The sequence below is a fragment of the Colletes latitarsis genome, chromosome 11 (genome assembly GCF_051014445.1).
Source record: "Colletes latitarsis isolate SP2378_abdomen chromosome 11, iyColLati1, whole genome shotgun sequence".
Classification (NCBI taxonomy): domain Eukaryota; kingdom Metazoa; phylum Arthropoda; class Insecta; order Hymenoptera; family Colletidae; genus Colletes; species Colletes latitarsis.
This window is the reverse complement of record NC_135144.1, coordinates 10,540,074-10,561,100: the sequence shown is the minus strand read 5'-3', so window position 1 is coordinate 10,561,100 and position 21,027 is coordinate 10,540,074. Positions and strand designations below refer to the sequence as shown.

At 33.7% G+C, this 21,027-nt stretch overlaps 1 protein-coding gene across 1 annotated transcript in view; it reads left to right on the top strand.

Annotated features, from left to right (window-relative positions):
• LOC143348260 (laminin subunit alpha-1-like) overlaps positions 1 to 21,027 on the top strand; it is a 218,853-nt gene that overhangs the window by 189,466 nt on the left and 8,360 nt on the right. The window contains exons 14-34 of the mRNA XM_076778275.1: positions 2,194 to 2,300; positions 2,563 to 2,746; positions 5,234 to 5,589; positions 6,211 to 6,408; positions 7,229 to 7,399; positions 7,527 to 7,690; positions 7,785 to 7,919; positions 8,466 to 8,721; positions 10,145 to 10,316; positions 11,000 to 11,221; positions 13,606 to 13,859; positions 14,596 to 14,707; positions 14,819 to 14,963; positions 15,247 to 15,559; positions 15,675 to 15,835; positions 16,101 to 16,239; positions 17,820 to 18,060; positions 18,294 to 18,467; positions 18,542 to 18,708; positions 19,745 to 19,903; positions 19,972 to 20,120. Coding sequence (XP_076634390.1) covers positions 2,194 to 2,300; positions 2,563 to 2,746; positions 5,234 to 5,589; positions 6,211 to 6,408; positions 7,229 to 7,399; positions 7,527 to 7,690; positions 7,785 to 7,919; positions 8,466 to 8,721; positions 10,145 to 10,316; positions 11,000 to 11,221; positions 13,606 to 13,859; positions 14,596 to 14,707; positions 14,819 to 14,963; positions 15,247 to 15,559; positions 15,675 to 15,835; positions 16,101 to 16,239; positions 17,820 to 18,060; positions 18,294 to 18,467; positions 18,542 to 18,708; positions 19,745 to 19,903; positions 19,972 to 20,120 — 3,979 coding nt within the window. The remainder of the gene's footprint in view (positions 1 to 2,193; positions 2,301 to 2,562; positions 2,747 to 5,233; positions 5,590 to 6,210; positions 6,409 to 7,228; positions 7,400 to 7,526; positions 7,691 to 7,784; positions 7,920 to 8,465; positions 8,722 to 10,144; positions 10,317 to 10,999; positions 11,222 to 13,605; positions 13,860 to 14,595; positions 14,708 to 14,818; positions 14,964 to 15,246; positions 15,560 to 15,674; positions 15,836 to 16,100; positions 16,240 to 17,819; positions 18,061 to 18,293; positions 18,468 to 18,541; positions 18,709 to 19,744; positions 19,904 to 19,971; positions 20,121 to 21,027) is intronic.

The following is a 21,027-nucleotide window of genomic DNA, read 5'->3' as shown; positions in this document are numbered from 1 at the left end:
ATTTTGAATGCACCATTCGATGGAGTGTTTTAATATCTATGAGAATTATTCAGGTACTTTTCCCCTAAATCTAACAGTTCAAAATTTATTCCACTTGAAAGTAACATAATTTAGTGAACTCTAAAGTAGTATAACTCTTCAACTATTGGGTTTAGTGCACGAGGCCCTTATACTTTTTCGTAGAGATTAAAATACTGCATCGAACAGTGTGATCAAAATTTTAGAATTTTATCCTTTAAGAAAGTGCAGTTGCATTCCTTGGATGCATCGATGCAACTGCACCTGATTTTACAAGTGGAAATCTGTTAACTTTTATTACGTCATACGATACAGTATTTGAATCTGCACAAATATATATAAGGGACTTTTGCCCTAATCATAATAGTTCAAGAGTTATAATACTTTATAGTGACATAATTTAATAAACTTTAAAGTAGTATAACTCTTGAACTTTTGTGCTCAGGACATAAATATATTATACTTTTCTGTAGCGATTAATATACTATATCAAACGATCTAATCCAATTTTTAGATTGCCGTTGTTTAAAAATGTGCAGTTGCATCTCTAGATGCATCGATGCAAACTGCACCCGATTTTACAAGTGGAAATCTGTTAACTTTTATTACGCCATACGATACAGTATTTGAATCTCTACAAATAAATATAAGGGACTTTTGCCCTAAACCTAATAGTTTAAAAGTTATAGTACTACGAAATTACATAATTTAGTTTTAAACTTTAAAGTAACATAACTCATGAACTATTAGATTCAGGGTACAAATTACTTAATACTTTTTTGTAGAGATTAAATAACTGCACCGAACTGTCTAATCAAAAGTATAGAATTCCATTCTTTAAAAAACTGCAATTGCATTTCGAAGTGCATCGATGCAACTGCATCCATTTATTCAAACGTTAAACTATAATTTTGATTGCACCATCCGTTGCAGTATATCAATCTCTACGAGAAGTGTTGAGGAACTTATGCCCTGAGCCTGATAGTTCGAAAGTTATGCTGCTTTAAAGTTTGTTAAATTATTTCACTTTAAAGTGCTACGTCTCTTGAACTATGTAGATTAATTCATTGGTTAAAAGTATTTCCAAATTTACGATTTATCCACTACTTATCCGATGGGTACGGTATACTCGATAGATGTAAATTCTCTTTTATAGCCCTGACGCTTATCTTTATTACAAAGTATAATACTGGAGACTTCCGGCCTATTAGCGAACTGGCCGGTGGACGGTAACGAGGAATTTCAAATTGAAAATAGCGGCTCCTTCTGCCTGTCGACACTTCAATCCGTTTAATGACGTTCACTGAATCGGTGCCATAACAACCGAAGATTTATCGACTAATAAATTGAAGGCTGGTCGACCGTCAATGGCCATCGAAACTGGTGATTAATAGTGGACGAGGATTTAACTCTTTCTGCTAATTCCCAGTGTAAAGATCGTAAACGAATTCTGCTTTATTGCACCACGTTGACCGAGGCAAGAATTCTGTTTTTAGATAGGACACGATTAAAAGCAGTGGTATCTCGGTTACTATCGATTAAAATTACAACAATATAAATTCGCAATAAATAATCGATGCACTTTCAGTAAATTAATCAAAGGTTCTTATCTGCATTATCAAGGAGCTTCGTTAGAGATTCAACGAGGCGAACTGTAATTGAACCGTAAAGTTAATAAAGGATCCTGACGTCGAGTTATCGTTTTAAAGGATGATCGATATTAGTCACGATTACGCGGCGTCATAGTCAGCTTCCAGCTGATCCGCGAGGCTTTGTAACGAGAGTAATTATTTATTTATCTGGGTACCGTGAGCCTTGAATGCCGTGTAGGATTAGCGACGCGAGATCATTACTTATGCTTTGGCTTTGCTGCGCGCGAGTTAGGCTGGCAGTTACGGCTGCCTGAATTAATCATATGTCACTTGCCCGCTACATTCGCAGTAACGAACCCCTAACTTTTTCCATCGAGCATGATTAAGGTATTCCTGGAACCTCGACTTTATTTCCTTTCACGAACTTCTAATCGATAATTGATAAATATACAACGAGAGAAAAACAAGCTATTCCATTTTAAACGTGACATAAATATCATTGTGTAACAATAAGTAATACATTATAGTAGAAATTGTGCAGACACTTCGGAATAATAATTTATTTTATTTTTAATATGCACAGGATGTCGATGCAACCATATCGGCTCCATAACTACTGCCTGCGACATCGTGACAGGGCAGTGTCAATGTAAACCACGCGTGACAGGCAGACAATGCGACCAGTGTCCGGTGAGTGAATTAATTAACAGATCTAACATTGAATTAGAATATGAAAATTCGTTTCCATCCATTTATCGATTTTTTTTTTTCACAAAATGTATTTTATGCGTTTAACAATGTTCTTATTTCTCGTTGATATTATTATCCATTAGTATACCATCGAATTTGCATCGAGTTTACTTCGACATTTACGATTTTTAAATTTCAAAATTTCATCGTTTGCGTAAATAATTTAATTCGAACGAGTCGTGGGCGTTTTTTCTTTCGTAAGACTGGCTTCTGGGGTTTGATGACAGGAGCAGGATGTGCTCCTTGCGAATGCGACCCAATAGGATCGCACAACTCCTCCTGCCACGAGAGTACAGGACAATGCTACTGCAAACGGGGAGTCGGTGGCAAACACTGCGAGACCTGTTTGCCCGGATATTATGGATTTTCATCAAACGGATGCCAGGGTAAATAATTTACATGCATCGAATCAAATATATTTCCGAAACATCGTACAACTTTCACCCCATCGCGATAAAAAAATATTTCATTATGTATTACATTGATACAAAGCACGTAATCAGCAGGAGCACAAAAATAGTTTCCACAAATTGCAATACTTATCCTTTGTCTTTCTCGAAACAGTGTGATTTAAATTGTCGAATTAGTTTAATATTTCATAGGATGTCTTTCTTGACGAATACTTGCAATTATTTTATTTAAATATTCTGTATTCATTTATTTTCTTTTATTAGTTTGTCTCGTGTTTCATTAATATAAAGCACAAAAATAATTTCCACAAATGCAATACTTATTCTTTCGTGTTTATCAAGGGAAACCGTGTCTGATTTCAATTGTCGAATTAATTTAATATTTCGTAGGATGTCTTTCTTGACGAATACTTGCAATTATTTTATTTAAATATCCTGCATACGTTTATTTTCTTTTATTAATTTGTCTCGTGTTTCATTAATATAAAGCACAAAAATAATTTCCACAAATGCAATACTTACTCTTTCGTGTTTATCAAACGAAACAGTGTCTGATTTCAATGTCTTTCTTGACGAATATTTGCAATTATTTTATTTAAATATCCTGCATACGTTCATTTTCTTTTATTAGTTTGGCTTGTGTTTCATTAAGGGAGTATTGCTGTCTAGGCTGTCATTTCTTCGGCCATTTTTTGTGATTTTTTTTTAACGACAGGTAGGTTGTTTTGTAGTGACATTTTGCAGATATATTTATTTGTCTTATAGGTATGTATAGTATTTTTTTCATCAAAAAATATTAAAAATTGCGAGAGTTATAGCTTCTTGTTTAAAAAAACGCATTTAAACTGGCTTACATGATATTTCAAGATCTAGCAAACCGATTGACTTCAAATTTGGAGAGAATATTCAGAAGACGCGCCTTTATCGCTGGAACTAGAGATTTAAAAAAATATTGAGTTTTACTATTTTTTTTGATACGCTAAAGACAAAAGAACGATTAACAAATAGAAATTCGAAACTTGAAGCGTCGCCATTTCTTTATTTATCAGGATTTTGACTTCTCCCTAGTTCCTGCTATAACTACAACCTTCCTTATGAAGATACTTTAACCCCCTCTGTTTCAAATTATCTGGAATCCTGGAAGCCACTGGAGCACCTCTTCCAAAAGAGCCATTAAATAAGAAGTTATAATTCCCACGATTTTTAATATTTTTCCATGAAAAAAATATTGTACATGCTTATAAGATAAATAAATATATCTACAAAGTCTCAGTACAAAACAGCATATCTATCATTAAAAAAAAAATCACAAAAAGAGCCGTGAAATTGACAGTCTAGACAGCAATACCTCCTTAATATAAAGCACGTAGTCAGCAGGAGCACAACAACTATTTCTACAAACTGTAATACTTATTCTTTTGTTTTTATCAAACGAAGCAGTGTTTGATTTTAATTGTCGAATTAATTTAATATTTCGTAGGATGTCTCTCTAGACGTATACTTGCAATTATTTTATTTATTTATTCTTGCATTTATTTTTTTTTACTAATTTGACTCATGTTTCTGAAGATTAGAAATTTATCTATATGGATGGTCAGCCTTTTGCGATAGTTTACGTATTTTCCGTTCGATTCATATTTCCGTAGATTAGAAATTTATCTATCGCCCGCTCTTGTTAATATTTTATTACAATTTCTAAAGCATTATAAAAAATTTCATATATTCTCTGAGGCTTTATAGTACATATTTTTAATTTCTGTCGCTGAAAAATGGTTCTCATAACTTAACTCGATAGATTAGAAATTTGGTAGTAGTAGATTAGTAAATTAGTAGTAGTAGTAATAGATTAGAATTTCCGTAGATTAGAAATTTATCCATCGCCCGCTCTTGTTAGTATTTTATTACAATTTTTAAAGCATTATAAAAAATTTTGTATATTCTCTGAGGCTTTATAGTACATATTTTTAATTTCTTTCGCTGAAAAATGGTTCTCATAACGATAATTCGATAGATTAGAAATTTAGTAATAATTAATTAGTAAATTAGTAGTAATAGTAATAGATTAAAATTTCCATAGATCAGAAATTTATCTATCGCCCGCTCTTGTTAGTATTTTATCATAATTCCTAAAACATTATAAAAAATTTCGTATATTCTCTGAGGCTTTATAGTACATATTTTTAATTTCTGTCGCTGAAAAATGGTTCTCATAACGATAATTCGATAGATTAGAAATTTAGTAATAATTAATTAGTAAATTAGTAGTAATAGTAATAGATTAAAATTTCCATAGATCAGAAATTTATCTATCGCCCGCTCTTGTTAGTATTTTATTACAATTTCTAAAGCATTATACAAAATTCTATATATTCTTTGAGGTTCCACAATACATACTTTTAATGTCTGCCGCTGAATCATGGTTCTCATAACGGTAATTCGTTTGGATCTGTTCTGTCCATGCAGTGTGTGATCCATGCATACGACCAGGTCACATTTGTGACCCAGACACGGGTCGTTGCGTGTGCCCGATCATGACGTTCGGTGAACACTGCGACAGATGCAGGCCAGGTTCCTGGGACCTGGTGCCTGGGGTTGGTTGCAGAGCCTGCGATTGCACCCTGGGCTCCACGAGGCCCCAGTGCGACCACCAGGGCCAGTGCCCTTGCAGAATAGGCTACGATGGTCTCAGATGCGAGAAATGCGCAAAGGGTTACTACGGTTATCCCAGGTGTCGTCCTTGCAGCTGCAACCGAGCAGGCACCTTCCAATGTGGCGAGGAAGTCTGCGACTGCAACGACGAAGGACAGTGTCCTTGCAAGGTACACTACGATTAGGACAAATTTATCAGCTGCTATAAGTTCTCTAAAATTTTATTCATTATTCACCAAGGACAGTAAATGTACATGTAATTAAGAGTAAACAGGGCACATGATTTTTAAAGAAACGAACGTGTAAATTATAATACAATAGTGTACGATAAGTGAAAATGATCAACCCTTTGACTACGGTCGATTTTATTTATTAATGAAAAATAGATTTGGTTCAGAAGACGTACATTAATAGTTATCTATGGATTTACCGAATGAATAATTGGCATATAAATATATAATCTCAATTAATATTAATAAACGTGAATATACATACAGTGATTCTGATCTTCAAACAAAGTGTCATTATTTATTTGTTTATTATACGTGTAAAACTCCATATACGAGAGAAAATATAATGTTTTTACAGTTGAGGTAGAGAACACAGTGCTTACAAACAAATAATATATAATATATGATTTGGAATAAAATAGAATTGATATTGAGACTCATGATTTGATTATGAATTGTAAACTTGATTTTTTAACGAGAAAATTTTAACGTTGAGAAATATTATATATTATAAATGATATGGTTTATTGTTTTTTTAAATACTGTATATTTTGAATGTAGGATCACGTATTTGGAAGACAGTGTAACCAATGCAAAGAAGGTACCTTTGGCCTGGCTGTGGACAATCCGAAAGGCTGCACCGAATGCTTCTGTTTTGGCAGAACAACTTCCTGTCAGCAGGCAGACCTCAGCTGGGGGCAACGTAGGCTGACGCGACCTCGAACTCTTTATGTCAACGATACGAGCAGCGACATAATAGTAAGTAGTATTTATCATATTATCTATACTGTTTTTTTTAAATAAACTTTAACACGTTGACTGCCACGTCATCCACATATGGATGACACGACTTTTCACCAAGAAGTTAAAAAGATTAATTCTCAAGATTAGATGTCAAAGAAAATAAAGCTAGGTAGGGTTTTTGAATTTTAATGAGTCTTTAAAAATAAATTCCATGATAAATTCTTGGTATCCTAGTTTCCATTTGTCTAAAAACAAAATTTAATTTTCCTTTTAATTTGAGGGGTTTGGTCTGGCAGTCAACATGTTAAAGCTTTACTGGAATATAAATTCCCTATTTACCACATAATTTGCTATTTACCATTATCTATCATATAAGCTACTTTTTACTATTTTGTATAATAAATTTTGAAGCTTTACTGGAATAATACCGATATAAATTCCCCATTTACCACATAATTTACTGTTTACCATTATCTATCATATAAGCTATTTCTTACTATTTTTTTTAATAAACTTTAAAGCTTTACTGGAATAATACCGATATAAATTCCCTATTTACCACATAATTTACTGTTTACCATTATCTATCATATAAGCTATTTCTTACTATTTTGTATAATAAACTTTGAAGCTTTACTGGAATAATACCGATATAAATTCCCTATTTACAACATAATTTACTATTCACCATTATCTATCATGTAAGCTATTTTTTACTATTTTGTATAATAAACTTTGAAGCTTTACTGGAATAATGCCGATATGAATTCCCAATTCAACTTTTATTTTTTTTGTTCTTACTTATAATAAGGAAAGTGAATTTTTTCGTTTGCAGGTTTCCAAGTTCAGGTCTCAAATTTTTTTATCCCCCATAAACGGTGGTTTGAACGCAACCAATGGGCTCACGACGATTCCTGAGATCGAAGGTGACGTGACAATACCGTCCAACTTATATTACAATTATCCACTTTACTGGATGCTGCCCGAAACCTTCCTGGGCGACAAGGTAACTCCATCCATTCAGAAAACTGTTCTTCCACGTGCGTTTCTGACAACTTTATATCACTTTTAACGAATAACCATACCCCACCACGCGTAGAAAACGAATGACATCGCGTAACTTATAATTCAAGGTCGTTTCCTACGGAGGATTTTTAAGATTTACAACTTTGACAGAAGGTGGAATACCTCTAAGATCGACACTCCAATACCCAATCGTGCAGCTCCAGGGGAACCAGAAGATCGTCCTGGAATATTATTTGCCTTTACCTGTGAATAACAATCGTTATGAGATCAGGTACCATTTAATAAATCTTTCGATCCGGTGACCCGAAATTCCGACAATAATCGCCGACAAAGTCCCTTCCACGATTTCTTATTCTATTTTTCAGGTTCCACGAGTCGTTGTGGCAATTGCAAAACAGGCCCGATTACAAAGTCACGAGAGAAGTGCTCATGGTCGCGTTGCAAAACGTGCAGTACATTCTCGTTAAGGCTTCCGATAATGCTGAATTCACGAAAACAACGTACGTGGAATTTCCCTAGTTCGACATTTTCAACATCTTCGATAGTTATCGACGCTTTGTATCGCTCGTGAAATTATGAAACTCAACGAAATGTGTCGTTTTTTCAATCTATCGGGTCGTGGTATTTTAATAATTTATTATAAACTTTTAGATTAAAAGCAAAAAATATCATTGATAACTGGGGATCGAACAAAGCCATTGTTATTTATAACTCCAAATATTTTTTAAAAATTATTGAAGCTTGTTTAGGGTGTTGTACCCCCAAGATTATTACAAAATGATATTTACGATTTTTTCAACTTTACGAAGTCTATCTATTGGGTCGTGGTATTTTAATAATTTATTATAAACTTTTAGATTAAAAGCAAAAAATAGAAGCTTGTTTAGGGTGTTGTACCCCCAAGATTATTATAAAATGGCATTTACGATTTTTTCAACTTTAAGTACGAAGTCTGAAATGTAGAAAATTTTATCTAGAGTCGAATTGAAAATTGAATTCCCAAAGTTTAACCTTTTTAATTAAATTGTAATTGCGTGAAATTCCAGTTTGATGGAAGCTTCTGTAGACGCGGCGGTTCTGACGCCCACGCATACGCCGTCTTTCGCGACGGGCATCGAGATTTGCAAATGTCCACCGGAATACAATAGCACGTCTTGTCAGGATCCAAGCATAGGGTACTATAGGTGGTACAAAAACACAACTGTTACATCGACGATCGTAATCGATCTTATCGGACAAGCCAGACGTTGTCAGTGCAGTGGAAGATCCGAGGTCTGCGATAGGGAAACGGGACATTGTTTGGTAAATTTCATAAACATCATTTTCTGCAGTTACACTGCTGACATACATTATAAATACGCTTCATTTTTGGCTCGTTTATTAGATATTAATAAAATACGCGAAAGATAAAGTAATGGCAATATTTACGTAAACACAAATGCAAACATATTTACATTAACAAGTCATTCTTTGTCTAAATAATACAAAAGTTTTGTTCGTAGCTTGATCTTTCGTGTATTTTTATACAGGGTGTTCGGCCATCCCTGGGAAAAATTTTAGTGGAAGATTCTAGAAACCAAAATAAGACGAAAATTAAGAATATCAATTTGTTGATTGAGACTTCGTTAAAAAGTTATAGAAACATTTCTGGCCACACAGTATATTTTCGATAAAGAATTTTTTTCTAGAAAGTGGGTAGGATTTCGGGGGTATATATAATGACCAAAACTGATTGTAATTGACCCCTACAGCCAAAAATATTTTTTTTAAAACGATTTGAAACTTTTCAATTTCGCCGAAAAATTTAGGCACCTACCCCCTGTCGATTTTTCTTGAAAATTCGTTTTTGATTTTTAATAGTTTTGTTTGACACCCTATGGAAAAGTTGTCTAATACTTTTTTGTAGGTACCCATGGGCTCTACTTCAGAAAAAAGTTTCATTGAAATATATTCATTGTTGTAGGAGTTATAGCTGTTTGAAAATTGGACCATTTTTATGGAGTTTTTCTCATTTTGCAATATCAAGGACCAACTTTTCGAATATTTTTACAATTTGTACATATTCTCCACCAAAATACGCGTAGTTTGCTTTTTTAAACGTTAAAATCGTCCAATCCGTTCAGGAGTTATGACGTTTTAAAGATTCGCATGAAATTTCGGGGAACCATTTCTGGCCTCAAATTAGATTTTCGGTGAGGAATTTTTTTCTCGAAACTGAGTAGGATTTCGGGGGTACGTCTATTGACAAAAAATGATTGTAATTGACCCCTGCAACCAAAAATAATTTTTTCAGAACGATTTGAAAATTTTTTTTTTCAGGGTAACCAGACAGTCATGGTCAGACATTATATTTTCGGTAATGAATTTTTTTCTCGAAAATGAGTAAAATTTCGGGGGTAGGTGTATTGACTAAAAATGATTGTAATTGACCCCCGCAACGAAAAATAATTTTTCCGTGAATGATATCAAATTTTTTAATTTAATTTTTTAATAATTTTTTAACGAAGCCTCAATCAACAAATTGATATTCTTGATTTTCGTCTTATTTTGGCCTCTAGAATTTCCCATCAAAATTTTTCCCAGGGTTGGCCGAACACCCTCTATAATATTGTAAAAGGAAAGGGGAATAGTTCCAACTATCAAAATAAACGAGACAAAAATGAATATTTTTAGCACGGAATGCAGAAACTTCGCTGGTATTTAACGGTTTAAAATTTTGTTGCAGAATTGCAGCGGAAACAGCGCTGGATCCAAATGCGACGTCTGCGCAGATAGCTTTTACGGACATCCGGATTTCGGTGGCTGCAAGCCATGTCCTTGCCCACAGACGGACAAACGATTCTCTAACACTTGCATGGTTCGCGCTGACACCGAGCCAATATGTGTTTGTAAACCTGGTTTGTACATTCAACGTGTTACTAAATATTTCAAGAACGGTCCAGAGATAATATAGCAATGCTCCTTTTAATTAAACTCTTCCGTATTTGAAATACATACAAAATTCGATTGTTCGTCGAAGAGTTAAAGAATCTTTTTATTTACAATTATCTTGCAGTACTAAAGTTGGTATCCCATAGAAAAAATTGCACTTAATGACGTACAGTGTATAATAAAAAATACTTATACTTATTTACGATTTGAAGCTGTTAAGGAAGAATTTTATCTAAAGAAATTTCTATAATAGCAATAACAACACATATGAACTTTTTCTTTTGATTTGCAACAAGCTATACCTTTGTTATGGTTGGAGTTAGGAGCAAATATTAAGGGGGAAGAATGAAGGGTTTCGAAGGGTTTGGAAACTATTGTAAATAGTTTTTCCACGAGTGACATTTTTTTTATTGAAACACCAACATTTTCACTAAACGTTCTACTAAAAAGAAGGTTGCAGAGATATTTTTAAAAGATATCTGTATTAAAGCAGATGTTGATGTGCTTGATTCTAACTCTACGTAAATATTTCTTTCGGTTGTAGATAGTTAAAGTTCGTTTTTAGACCGTATTAAAATTTTGTTTAATTATTAATCAAGCTGCTCGATCAAATAATATAAGGAAAACGAATGTTTCGGTATTTTCATAGGTTACAAGGGCAGAAAATGCGAGCAGTGCTCGTACGGTTACTATGGATTCCCGGGTCTGCCTGAAGGAAAATGCATACCGTGCAATTGCAACCCTGCCGGTAGCCTAAACGACGAATGCGACACGGAAACAGGGCAATGCAGATGCAGAGTCGGTTCCACGGGACGAGATTGCTCCCAGTGCACTGCCCATCGACACGTTTTCATAAACAACGTTTGCACTTGTAAGTAAGAAACATAAATATTTATATTTTAATTCTCTACCATTTAATATTTCCTAGTTTCGATTTTTATATTACAACCTCAAATGGCTTCTTCTACTAGTAAAACAAAGGAATTCTTATTATACATTATTATACTATAGATTATTACACTATTATAGATTTATAATGATTGCTTAATTTAACAACTTTGAAGTAGCATAACTCTTTAACTATTAAGCTGAGGAGATAAGTACCTTATACTTTTCTGAAGAGATTAAAATACTGCATCGAATGGCTGAATTAAAATTCTAGAATTCCATTCTTTAAAAATGTGCAGTTGCATCTCCAAGAGCATCGATGCAACTGCACCCGATTTTATAAGTGGAAATCTATAATTTTTATTACGCCATTCAATGCAGTATTTTAATCTCTACAAATATGTATAAGGTCCTTTTGCCTCAAACCTAATAGTTCGCGAGTTATAATACTTTAAAGTGACATAATTTAATAAACTTTAAAATCGCATAACTCTTGAACTATTAGATTTCGGACACGACGACTTTATACTTTTTTGTAGCGATTAAAATACTGTATCGAATGGCTGAATTAAAATTCTAGAATTCCATTCTTTAAAAATGTGCAGTTGCATCTCCAAGTGCATCGATGCAACTGCACCCGATTTTATAAGAGGAAATCTATAATTTTTATTACACCATTCGATGTAGTATTTTAATCTCTCCAGATATGTATAAGGTCCTTTTGCCTTAAACCTAATAGTTCGCGAGTTATAATACTTTAAAGTGACATAATTTAATAAACTTTAAAATCGCATAACTCTTGAACTATTAGATTTCGGACACGACGACTTTATACTTTTTTGTAGCGATTAAAATACTGTATCGAATGGCTGAATTAAAATTCTAGAATTCCATTCTTTAAAAATGTGCAGTTGCATCTCCAAGTGCATCGATGCAACTGCACCCGATTTTATAAGTGGAAATCTATAATTTTTATTACGCCATTCAATGCAGTATTTTAATCTCTACAAATATGTATAAGGTCCTTTTGCCTCAAACCTAATAGTTCGCGAGTTATAATACTTTAAAGTGACATAATTTAATAAACTTTAAAATCGCATAACTCTTGAACTATTAGATTTCGGACACGACGACTTTATACTTTTTTGTAGCGATTAAAATACTGTATCGAATGGCTGAATTAAAATTCTAGAATTCCATTCTTTAAAAATGTGCAGTTGCATCTCCAGGTGCATCGATGCAACTGCACCCGATTTTATAAGTGGAAATTTATAGTTTTTATTGCGCCATTCGGAGCAGTATTTTAATCTCTACAGATATGTATAAGGTCATTCCGCCGTAAACCTAATAGTTCAAGAGTTATAATGCTTTAAAATGCCATAATTTAATAAACTTTAAAATCGCATAACTCTTAAACTATTAGATTTTGGACACGAGGACCTTATACTTTTTTGTAGCGATTAAAATACTGTATCGAATGGCTGAATTAAAATTCTAGAATTCCATTCTTTAAAAATGTGCAGTTGCATCTCCAGGTGCATCGATGCAACTGCACCCGATTTTATAAGTGGAAATTTATAGTTTTTATTGCGCCATTCGGAGCAGTATTTTAATCTCTACAGATATGTATAAGGTCATTCCGCCGTAAATCTAATAGTTCAAGAGTTATAATGCTTTAAAGTGACATAATTTAATAAACTTTAAAATCGCATAACTCTTGATCTATTAGATTTAGGACATGATGACCTTATACTTTTTTGTGGTGATTAAAATACTATATCGAATGGCTGAATTAAAATTCTAGAATTCCGTTCTTTAAAAATGTGCAGTTGCATCTCCAGGTGCATCGATGCAACTGCACCCGATTTTATAAGTGGAAATTTATAGTTTTTATTGCGCCATTCGGAGCAGTATTTTAATCTCTACAGATATGTATAAGGTCATTCCGCCGTAAATCTAATAGTTCAAGAGTTATAATGCTTTAAAATGCCATAATTTAATAAACTTTAAAATCGCATAACTCTTAAACTATTAGATTTTGGACACGAGGACCTTATACTTTTTTGTAGCGATTAAAATACTACATCGAACGACCTAATCAAAATTCTAGATTGCTGTTGTTTAAAAATATCTCTAGATGCATCGATGCAACTGCAACTGGTTTCAATTTAAATATCAGGGTTTAAATGACTTCTTCTACTAATAAAACTGTGGAATTATTATAGATTAATGACGATTGTAATATAAAAATTAATTTAATCGTTGCACAATCTGTTTACTTACGATTAAGAAATTGTTTTCAATACACAGATTGAAAGTTTTTGATTTTATTCCTGATTCGTTGAACTGTTTGTGGTATATCTCTAGCATGCAACGACAATTGCACCGGTGTGTTGCTCGATACTGTGGCGGAACTTTCCCAAATCTTGGCGGACGGCACCACCCACATAGCTGATGGTTATATTCCCCCACCATGGGAAGATTTATCATACATCGATTCCAATACTACCGCATTTTTCGAAGAAATAGATCATCAGAATAAATTGAAACTAAGAATGAAAAACATCCCGTGGCACGAGTACAAGAAACTAATGAAACATACTGAAACGTTGCTCAGAACCGTACGTACATTAAACAGCATCAATCGTTCACACTTGCATCCAACATAATTTATTTTTGACAGAATACTAATTATTTTTATCGTTATCCACAACTTGGAATTCAATTATTTCTATCATACAGGAAGTTCGGCCACCCCTGGGAAAAATTTTAATGGGGGATTCTAGAGGCTAAAATAAGACGAAAATCAAGAATACCAATTTGTTGATGAAGGCTTCGTTAAAAAGTTATTAACGTTTAATGTTCCGCCCGAACCGAATTTTTTTCTCGAAAATGCGCAAGATTTCGGGGGTATGTCTATTCATCAAAAATGATTATAATTGATCCCCGCAACCGAAAATAATTTTTCCAAAACAATTTCAAATTTTTTTTCCCCGTCGAAAAATTTCACACCTTCTCGAATTTTTGTCTAGAAAGTGAGTAGGATTTCGGGTGTATATATGCTCACCAAAGATGATTGTAATTAACCACCGCAACCGATAATAATTTTTCCAGAACGATTTGAAATTTTTGAATTTAATTTTTTAATAACTTTTTAACGAAGCCTCAATCAAGAAATTGATATTCTTAATTTTCATCTTATTTTGGCCTCTAGAATCTCCCATTAAAATTTTTCCCAGGGATGGCCGAACACCCTGTATATAATTTATTATGCACTCTACGTAATTCTGTTTCTTTTTATTAATAAGTTTTATTCTCCATCCGGGTCAAATAAGCTAATAAATAATGCGTTCACAGGCAAACGAGCAAGCAAAACGCGCGGATACTGTGAAATCGAAAAGCGACGATTTAGAGAACAATATATTTAGCGCAAAAATCGAAGCGGAAAATTTGCGAAAACACATTGAAGGTAAGGTACATATCCTCATTATTGGATACATTAGAATATCGATTGCTTAAAATAACTTTTCACTAATATACAATACCTACATTACGCGCGTACGATTTTATACAATTTCAGGAACAGTTTTGCAATTGTCGCAGTACAGCAACGACAACAAAAGGATAGAAATCAAGAAAGCTTTGAAAACGGCCAAGATGATTTTAAACGGTTTGAAAACCGTCAATTTGACGAAGAAGACGATGGAAATAGAAAGCTTCCTCGAGTTAGTGGCTACTTTTATTTTCTTGAACAGAAAAGTTACTTTTATCGTCAATGTGAATTTTACTGGTGCCTAAACGGTAGACAGAAAATTATACAAAATTATATAAAAAAAAAATATATATTTTTAAAGAAATTTTCTGTTAACCGTGCATGCTCCGATAAATAAAAAATATAATATTATTATTCGGTTTTGAGAGCTTTATAAAATCTGATTATTTCAATTAATCCGATCAGAAATAAAACGCATAATAATCGTTTGAAATTTTTGAAAAAAAAAAAAACAGGGACGTAGGAGAATATACCGAGTCGTTGAATTCTTTGTACGATGCGACAGAACCTGCAGCAATAGCTCGCGACAACGCGGAAGAATATTCCGTGAAACTGAACGACATGAGAAAGATCATAGAAGACACCATGGAGATACTCTTCAATTACGACAGTCTATACAACGATATGAACCATACTTTCGTGGAATCTAAAAACGATTGCAACGAGATAAACGCTCTAAGTAACGAAATCAACGAATCAATAGCAACGGGTGAAAAACTGACGGACGAAACGCGAGGCTTCATCGTCGACATGCAAAATAATTTCCAAGTACGTATTTTAAAAGTTTCTACTAATAGAAATTCTTCTTCTCCGATTTACGATAACACGCGATCGTTATAAAATATCGTAGTGGAAAAGAATAAAAGAATTCGCCGGATTTTAGGATCTCCCAGAATTGCAAAACAAATTGACCTACTGGTTTGAAAAATTGAGCATGAAGGAAGAATTATTGTACAGATTAAATTACGAGTACAACGACAAGTACGTGGTGCCCGCCGTACAGCACGCGAAAAACCTGTCGAACTATGTCGATCAGTATGTCAGGTAAGGAAATCGTCGGTCCACGTGAAACGAAACAGTTTATATCTATCCACGTGTTCTTTGTTAGTTTATTACTGGGATTCAATTATTAGAATTTAAAAGTAATTGTAAGTTAACGCAGAGCATTTGAAACAAAATGTGTTGGAAGGAGAATTGGGAAAATAAAAAATGATTCTCTGTAGCGACTAATATTGACTTTGCGTTGTTGCTTGATATAATTGACGATCGATAACTTGATAAAGTGAAACTTGGCGTTTCTGCCGAGCAGTCTGTTTTCCGAGACGAGAGACATCGCAGCCAGCCCTCTGAAAGCCAGTCAAGCATACAAAAATATCGCCGATAGCATTAGAGCTGCAACTGTCACCGCAATGGCAGCTAAAGACCTCACAGAAGATCTATACAATAAGGTAAAGAAAACGTCAATAACATAATTTTTCAATCGGGTTAAAATCATAATTCGTAAATTTATTATTGCATGCTCGATTTTCTTTCCGATTCTTTATACAGGGTGTTCGGTCACCCCTGGAAAAAATTTGAATGGGGGATTCTAGAGGCCAAAATAAGACGAAAATCAAGAATACTAATTTGTTGATGGAGGCTTCGTTAAGAAGTTATTAACAATTAAATTCAAAAATTTCAAATGGTTCTGGAAAAATTATTTTTGGTTCGGGGGGTTAATTACAATCATTTTTGGTGAATACACATACCTCCGAAATCCTATCCACTTTCGAGAAAAAAAATCGGGTAGGTGCTGAAATTTTTCAACGAAAAAAAAAATTTTCAAATCGTTCTAAAAAAAATATTTTCGGTTGTAAGAGTCGATTACAATCATTTTTGGTCATTACATATACCCCCGAATTCCTACTCAATTTCGAAAAAAAAATTCCTTACCGAAAATCTAAATTGTGGTCAGAAATGGTTCCCCGAAATTACATGCGAATCTTTAAAACGTCATAACTCCTGAACGGATTGGACGATTTTAACGTTTAAAAAAGCAAACTACGCGTATTTTGGTAGAGAATATGGACAAACCGCAAAAATATTCGAAAAGTTGGTGCTTGACCCTGTAAAATGAGAAAAACCCCATAAAAATGGTCCAATTTTCAAACAGCTATAACTCCTACAATTGTGAATATATTTCAATGAAACTTTTTTCTGAAGTAGAGCTCATGGGTACCTATAAAAAAGTATTACACAACATTTCTGTAGGGCGTCAAACAAAATTACTAAATATCAAAAACGAATTTTCAAGAAAAATCGACAGGAGGTAGCTGCCTATATTTTTCGGCGAAATTGAAAAGTTTCAAATCGTTCTGAAAACATTAATTTTGATTACGGGGGTCAATTACAGTCATTTTTGGTGAATAGATATACCCTCAAAATCCTATTCACTTTCGAGAAAAAAATTCGAATAGGTGTGAAATTTTTCGGCAAAATAAAAAAATTTCAAATCATTCTAAAAAAATTATTTTTGGTTGCAGAGATCAATTACAATCATTTTTGGTCAATACTCATACCCCCGAAATCCTACGCAGTTTCGAGAAAAAAATTCCGGAACATTAAACGTTAATAACTTTTTAACGAAGCCTCTATCAACAAATTGGTATTCTTGATTTTCGTCTTATTTTGCCTTCTAGAATCTCCCATTAAAATATTTCGCTGGGGTGGCACGAACACCCTGTATAGTGTTCAGCTGGATTCATAAAAAAGGAATTTTTTAATATATCATTTAAATAAATGCATTTCACATCGAGTTTAATTCCATATTCTTTTTTTCTATTTAGAATTCATAAAAAAAAGGAATTTTTGAATGTATTATTTAAATAAATACATTTCACATAGAGTTTAATTCCATATTCTATTTTTCCATTTAGCAGTCTTAGTCTGCAAAAGATTTTTTTAAGCGTTAATATTTTTAATCATGGAAATATTAATTGAATTTCTTATGATTTTTAATTACTTTTTCACGGTTAAATAAATTTGTCAGACGTTTCCCAACGGTCCCGAATCGAAGTCGCTCTTGGACAGCGCGAAGGAAACATCGATGGCGTCGTCCGAGCAACTGGACAGCGCGGAAAAACACGGAAAATTGGTGGAAAATGCAAACAACGAGATGGAAGTCCAAAAGGAGGCTGTGAACGTTTTGAAACACACATTGAACAACACTGGAATCAGAGACAATCGTATCAACGTAGATTTGAGAAATTTGCAAGATGACAGCAATAAATGTAAGTCCATCTACTATGGTACAACGCTATAAACACGATATTTTTAGATAAATAAATAATAAAAACAGTGGAACGAAGTTTGATAAATTTTTTCCAACACGTAATATATTAATAAAATTTAATAAATTTTTGTCTGTCGATTGTATTGAACTGAAATCGAGTTCTGTGAATCTAGCGTTAATTAAACTTAACAAGTCAGAATCAAATAAAATAAAGTATTCTTTTGCTTTCAGTGCGTGAAAATATTCAAATCGTGTTGAACGATAACGATCAAGTATCGGAGGATATACAAGACACGCAAAAGCTAATCGACGATTACACTGATGGCATCGCGAACAGATTGAAGCCAAAACTCTACGAACTGAAGAGAGAAGGCGACTCGAAAATCAGTTTAGCCAGCGAGAAACGTACGATACATTTTTTGGTTTCAATTTTTCAAGCCTATTTAATATTCTCGCATAACGAATCCGAATTATTTCAGTGACGGAAGCACTGAGCAACATTAAAAAGGCGGACGCGAAATTGATAAGCTTGTCGAACGCTGCCGTGAAGAGAAAGAATGCGTTCGACAAGTGGAACGATACTTTGGCATTCCAGTTGCAGAATCTGAAAGACAAAATCGCTGAGGCCAGGAACACCGCCGACGGGGTAATCTCTAGTGTTTTAATTTCATTTTTAATCGCAATTTTAGTAGTTTGATCGAATAGAGATTTGTAAAAAACTTGTTTCCCTAATTGAATTCCATTTTGAATCGACATTTTCGTCCTTTGGTCGAATAAAAATTTCCAGAAAAATTGTTTCCCGAAATGAATTCCATTTTCAATCGACATTTTAGTAGTTTGGTCGAATAGAGATTTCCAGAAAACTTGTTTCCCTAAGTGAATTCCATTTTCAATCGACATTTTAGTCCTTTGGTCGAATAAAAATTTCCAGAAAAATTGTTTCCCGAAATGAATTCCATTTTCAATCGACATTTTAGTAGTTTGGTCGAATAGAGATTTCCAGAAAACTTGTTTCCCTAAGTGAATTCCATTTTCAATCGACATTTTAGTATTTTGATACAATAGAAATTTCCAGAAAACTTGTTTCTCCAATTGAATTCCCTATTCAACCGGCATTTCAGTCCGTTTATCAAATAAAAATTTTCAGAAAAATTGTTTCCCCAATTGAATTCCATTTTCAATTGACACTTTAGTCCATTGGTCGAATAGAAATTTCCAGAAAACTTGTTTCCCCAATTGAATTCCCTATTGAATCGGCATTTCAGTCCGTTGATCGAATAAAAATTTCCAGAAATATTATTTCCCGAAGTGAATTCCATTTTCAATCGACATTTTAGTATTTTTATAGAATAGAAATTTCCAGAAAACTCGTTTCCCTAATTGAATTCCATTTTCAATCGACATTTTAGTATTTTGATAGAATAGAAATTTCCAGAAAACGTGTTTCCCTAATTGAATTCCATTTTCAATCGACATTTTAGTCCTTTGGGCGATTAAAAATTTCTAGAAAACTTGTTTCCCCAATTGAATTCCATTGTCAATCGCCATTTTAGTCCTTTGATCGAATACAAATTCCCAGAAAAATTGTTTCTGCAATTTAAATTAATTTTCAATGTTAATTTTCGTTTTGGTCCTTGAATAGAATAAAAATTTCGAACAAAGTTTTGTCCCCTATTCGACAGATTCGAGTTTCCTTAAAATCGGCGGACGGGAAAGAGTGCATCCGGTCGTACAGACCGTCCACGTTGCAGCCAACATCGACAAACACTATCGTGATGACCTTTGCACTACCGAAAGGTCGAAAAGAGGGTTCCTTGTTCTATCTACCGAGCAGTATAAACGTAAGTACTAAGATAATGGGGAATTTTGCAGGTTTTATTAAATTTATACGAATATTTCGATCCTATAGGATGACTTCATTGCTTTGGAGATCAACGACAGGAAAGTTCGATTCGTTTGGAACGTCGGCGGAGGCACAGGGTTCCTCACCCACCCGGAAGTGATCGAGAGCGGCGATTTCCAGGACGATAAATCCTGGTACCGCATCGAGGCAGAAAGGTACAGTTATTTAATACACCGATAAATGACTTGGAACGATAGTTAAGTCCAGATTTTGGAATTTATGCTATTTTTAATCTTCTAACTACCATCGTGACAGAACTATTTAAAAATTACAAATTTTATCCAAAAATAACAAATATTCCCCCTCCATTGACAATTGTGCTTGTTTCTTTCAATTCTAACTTATTCTTGATCCGAAAAGTTGACTGTATAAATATCAATTGCAATCTTGTTAGTCTTGTTAAATAGAGGCTAATGAACTACCAAAGCAAACGAAATTTCATGAAATAATTATTGTCAGTAATGTCAAACACATTTACTAGAATTATGTTTATAAACTATTGTTATTTATGCTAGCATCCATACGGCCATTTTAATTTTCCAGTGTTTTGCGGAGTACTTTTTATTTTCTATTAATAAATTACTCAAGTATATTATTTATATATTAACACTAAAACTACCATGACCCAAATGACTGTTTTTATGTTCAGAATTTCTAACATACAATGTTGTTTTAGCGCCATTTAACTTCACGAATTTTCTTATAGTATATGTATGTACAAACAAATTTTTCGATATTTACTTCTATTCTTATTGTTCGTTGACTGAGAGAAATATGTAGTCTGTCTTACCCACTTAAATTAACTTCCTGTAGGATTTATTGGCCTTCACAAATAACACACTGCACTTAACATTTAACAACAAACAAGAGTATATTTATATAAGCCATGAAAGCATTCCACGTGCTCGTTTACCGACCATCGACAAGAGACTGCCTTGTCCTCGCGCCACGCTCGCAAACCCGGCAACCGATTCGCGCCGAAGATTCCCGAGCTTACCCGAGCGGCGCACGGAAGCCGTGTAGTTGCATGGTGTTTTCCATTCCAACACTTCCGATGTAAAT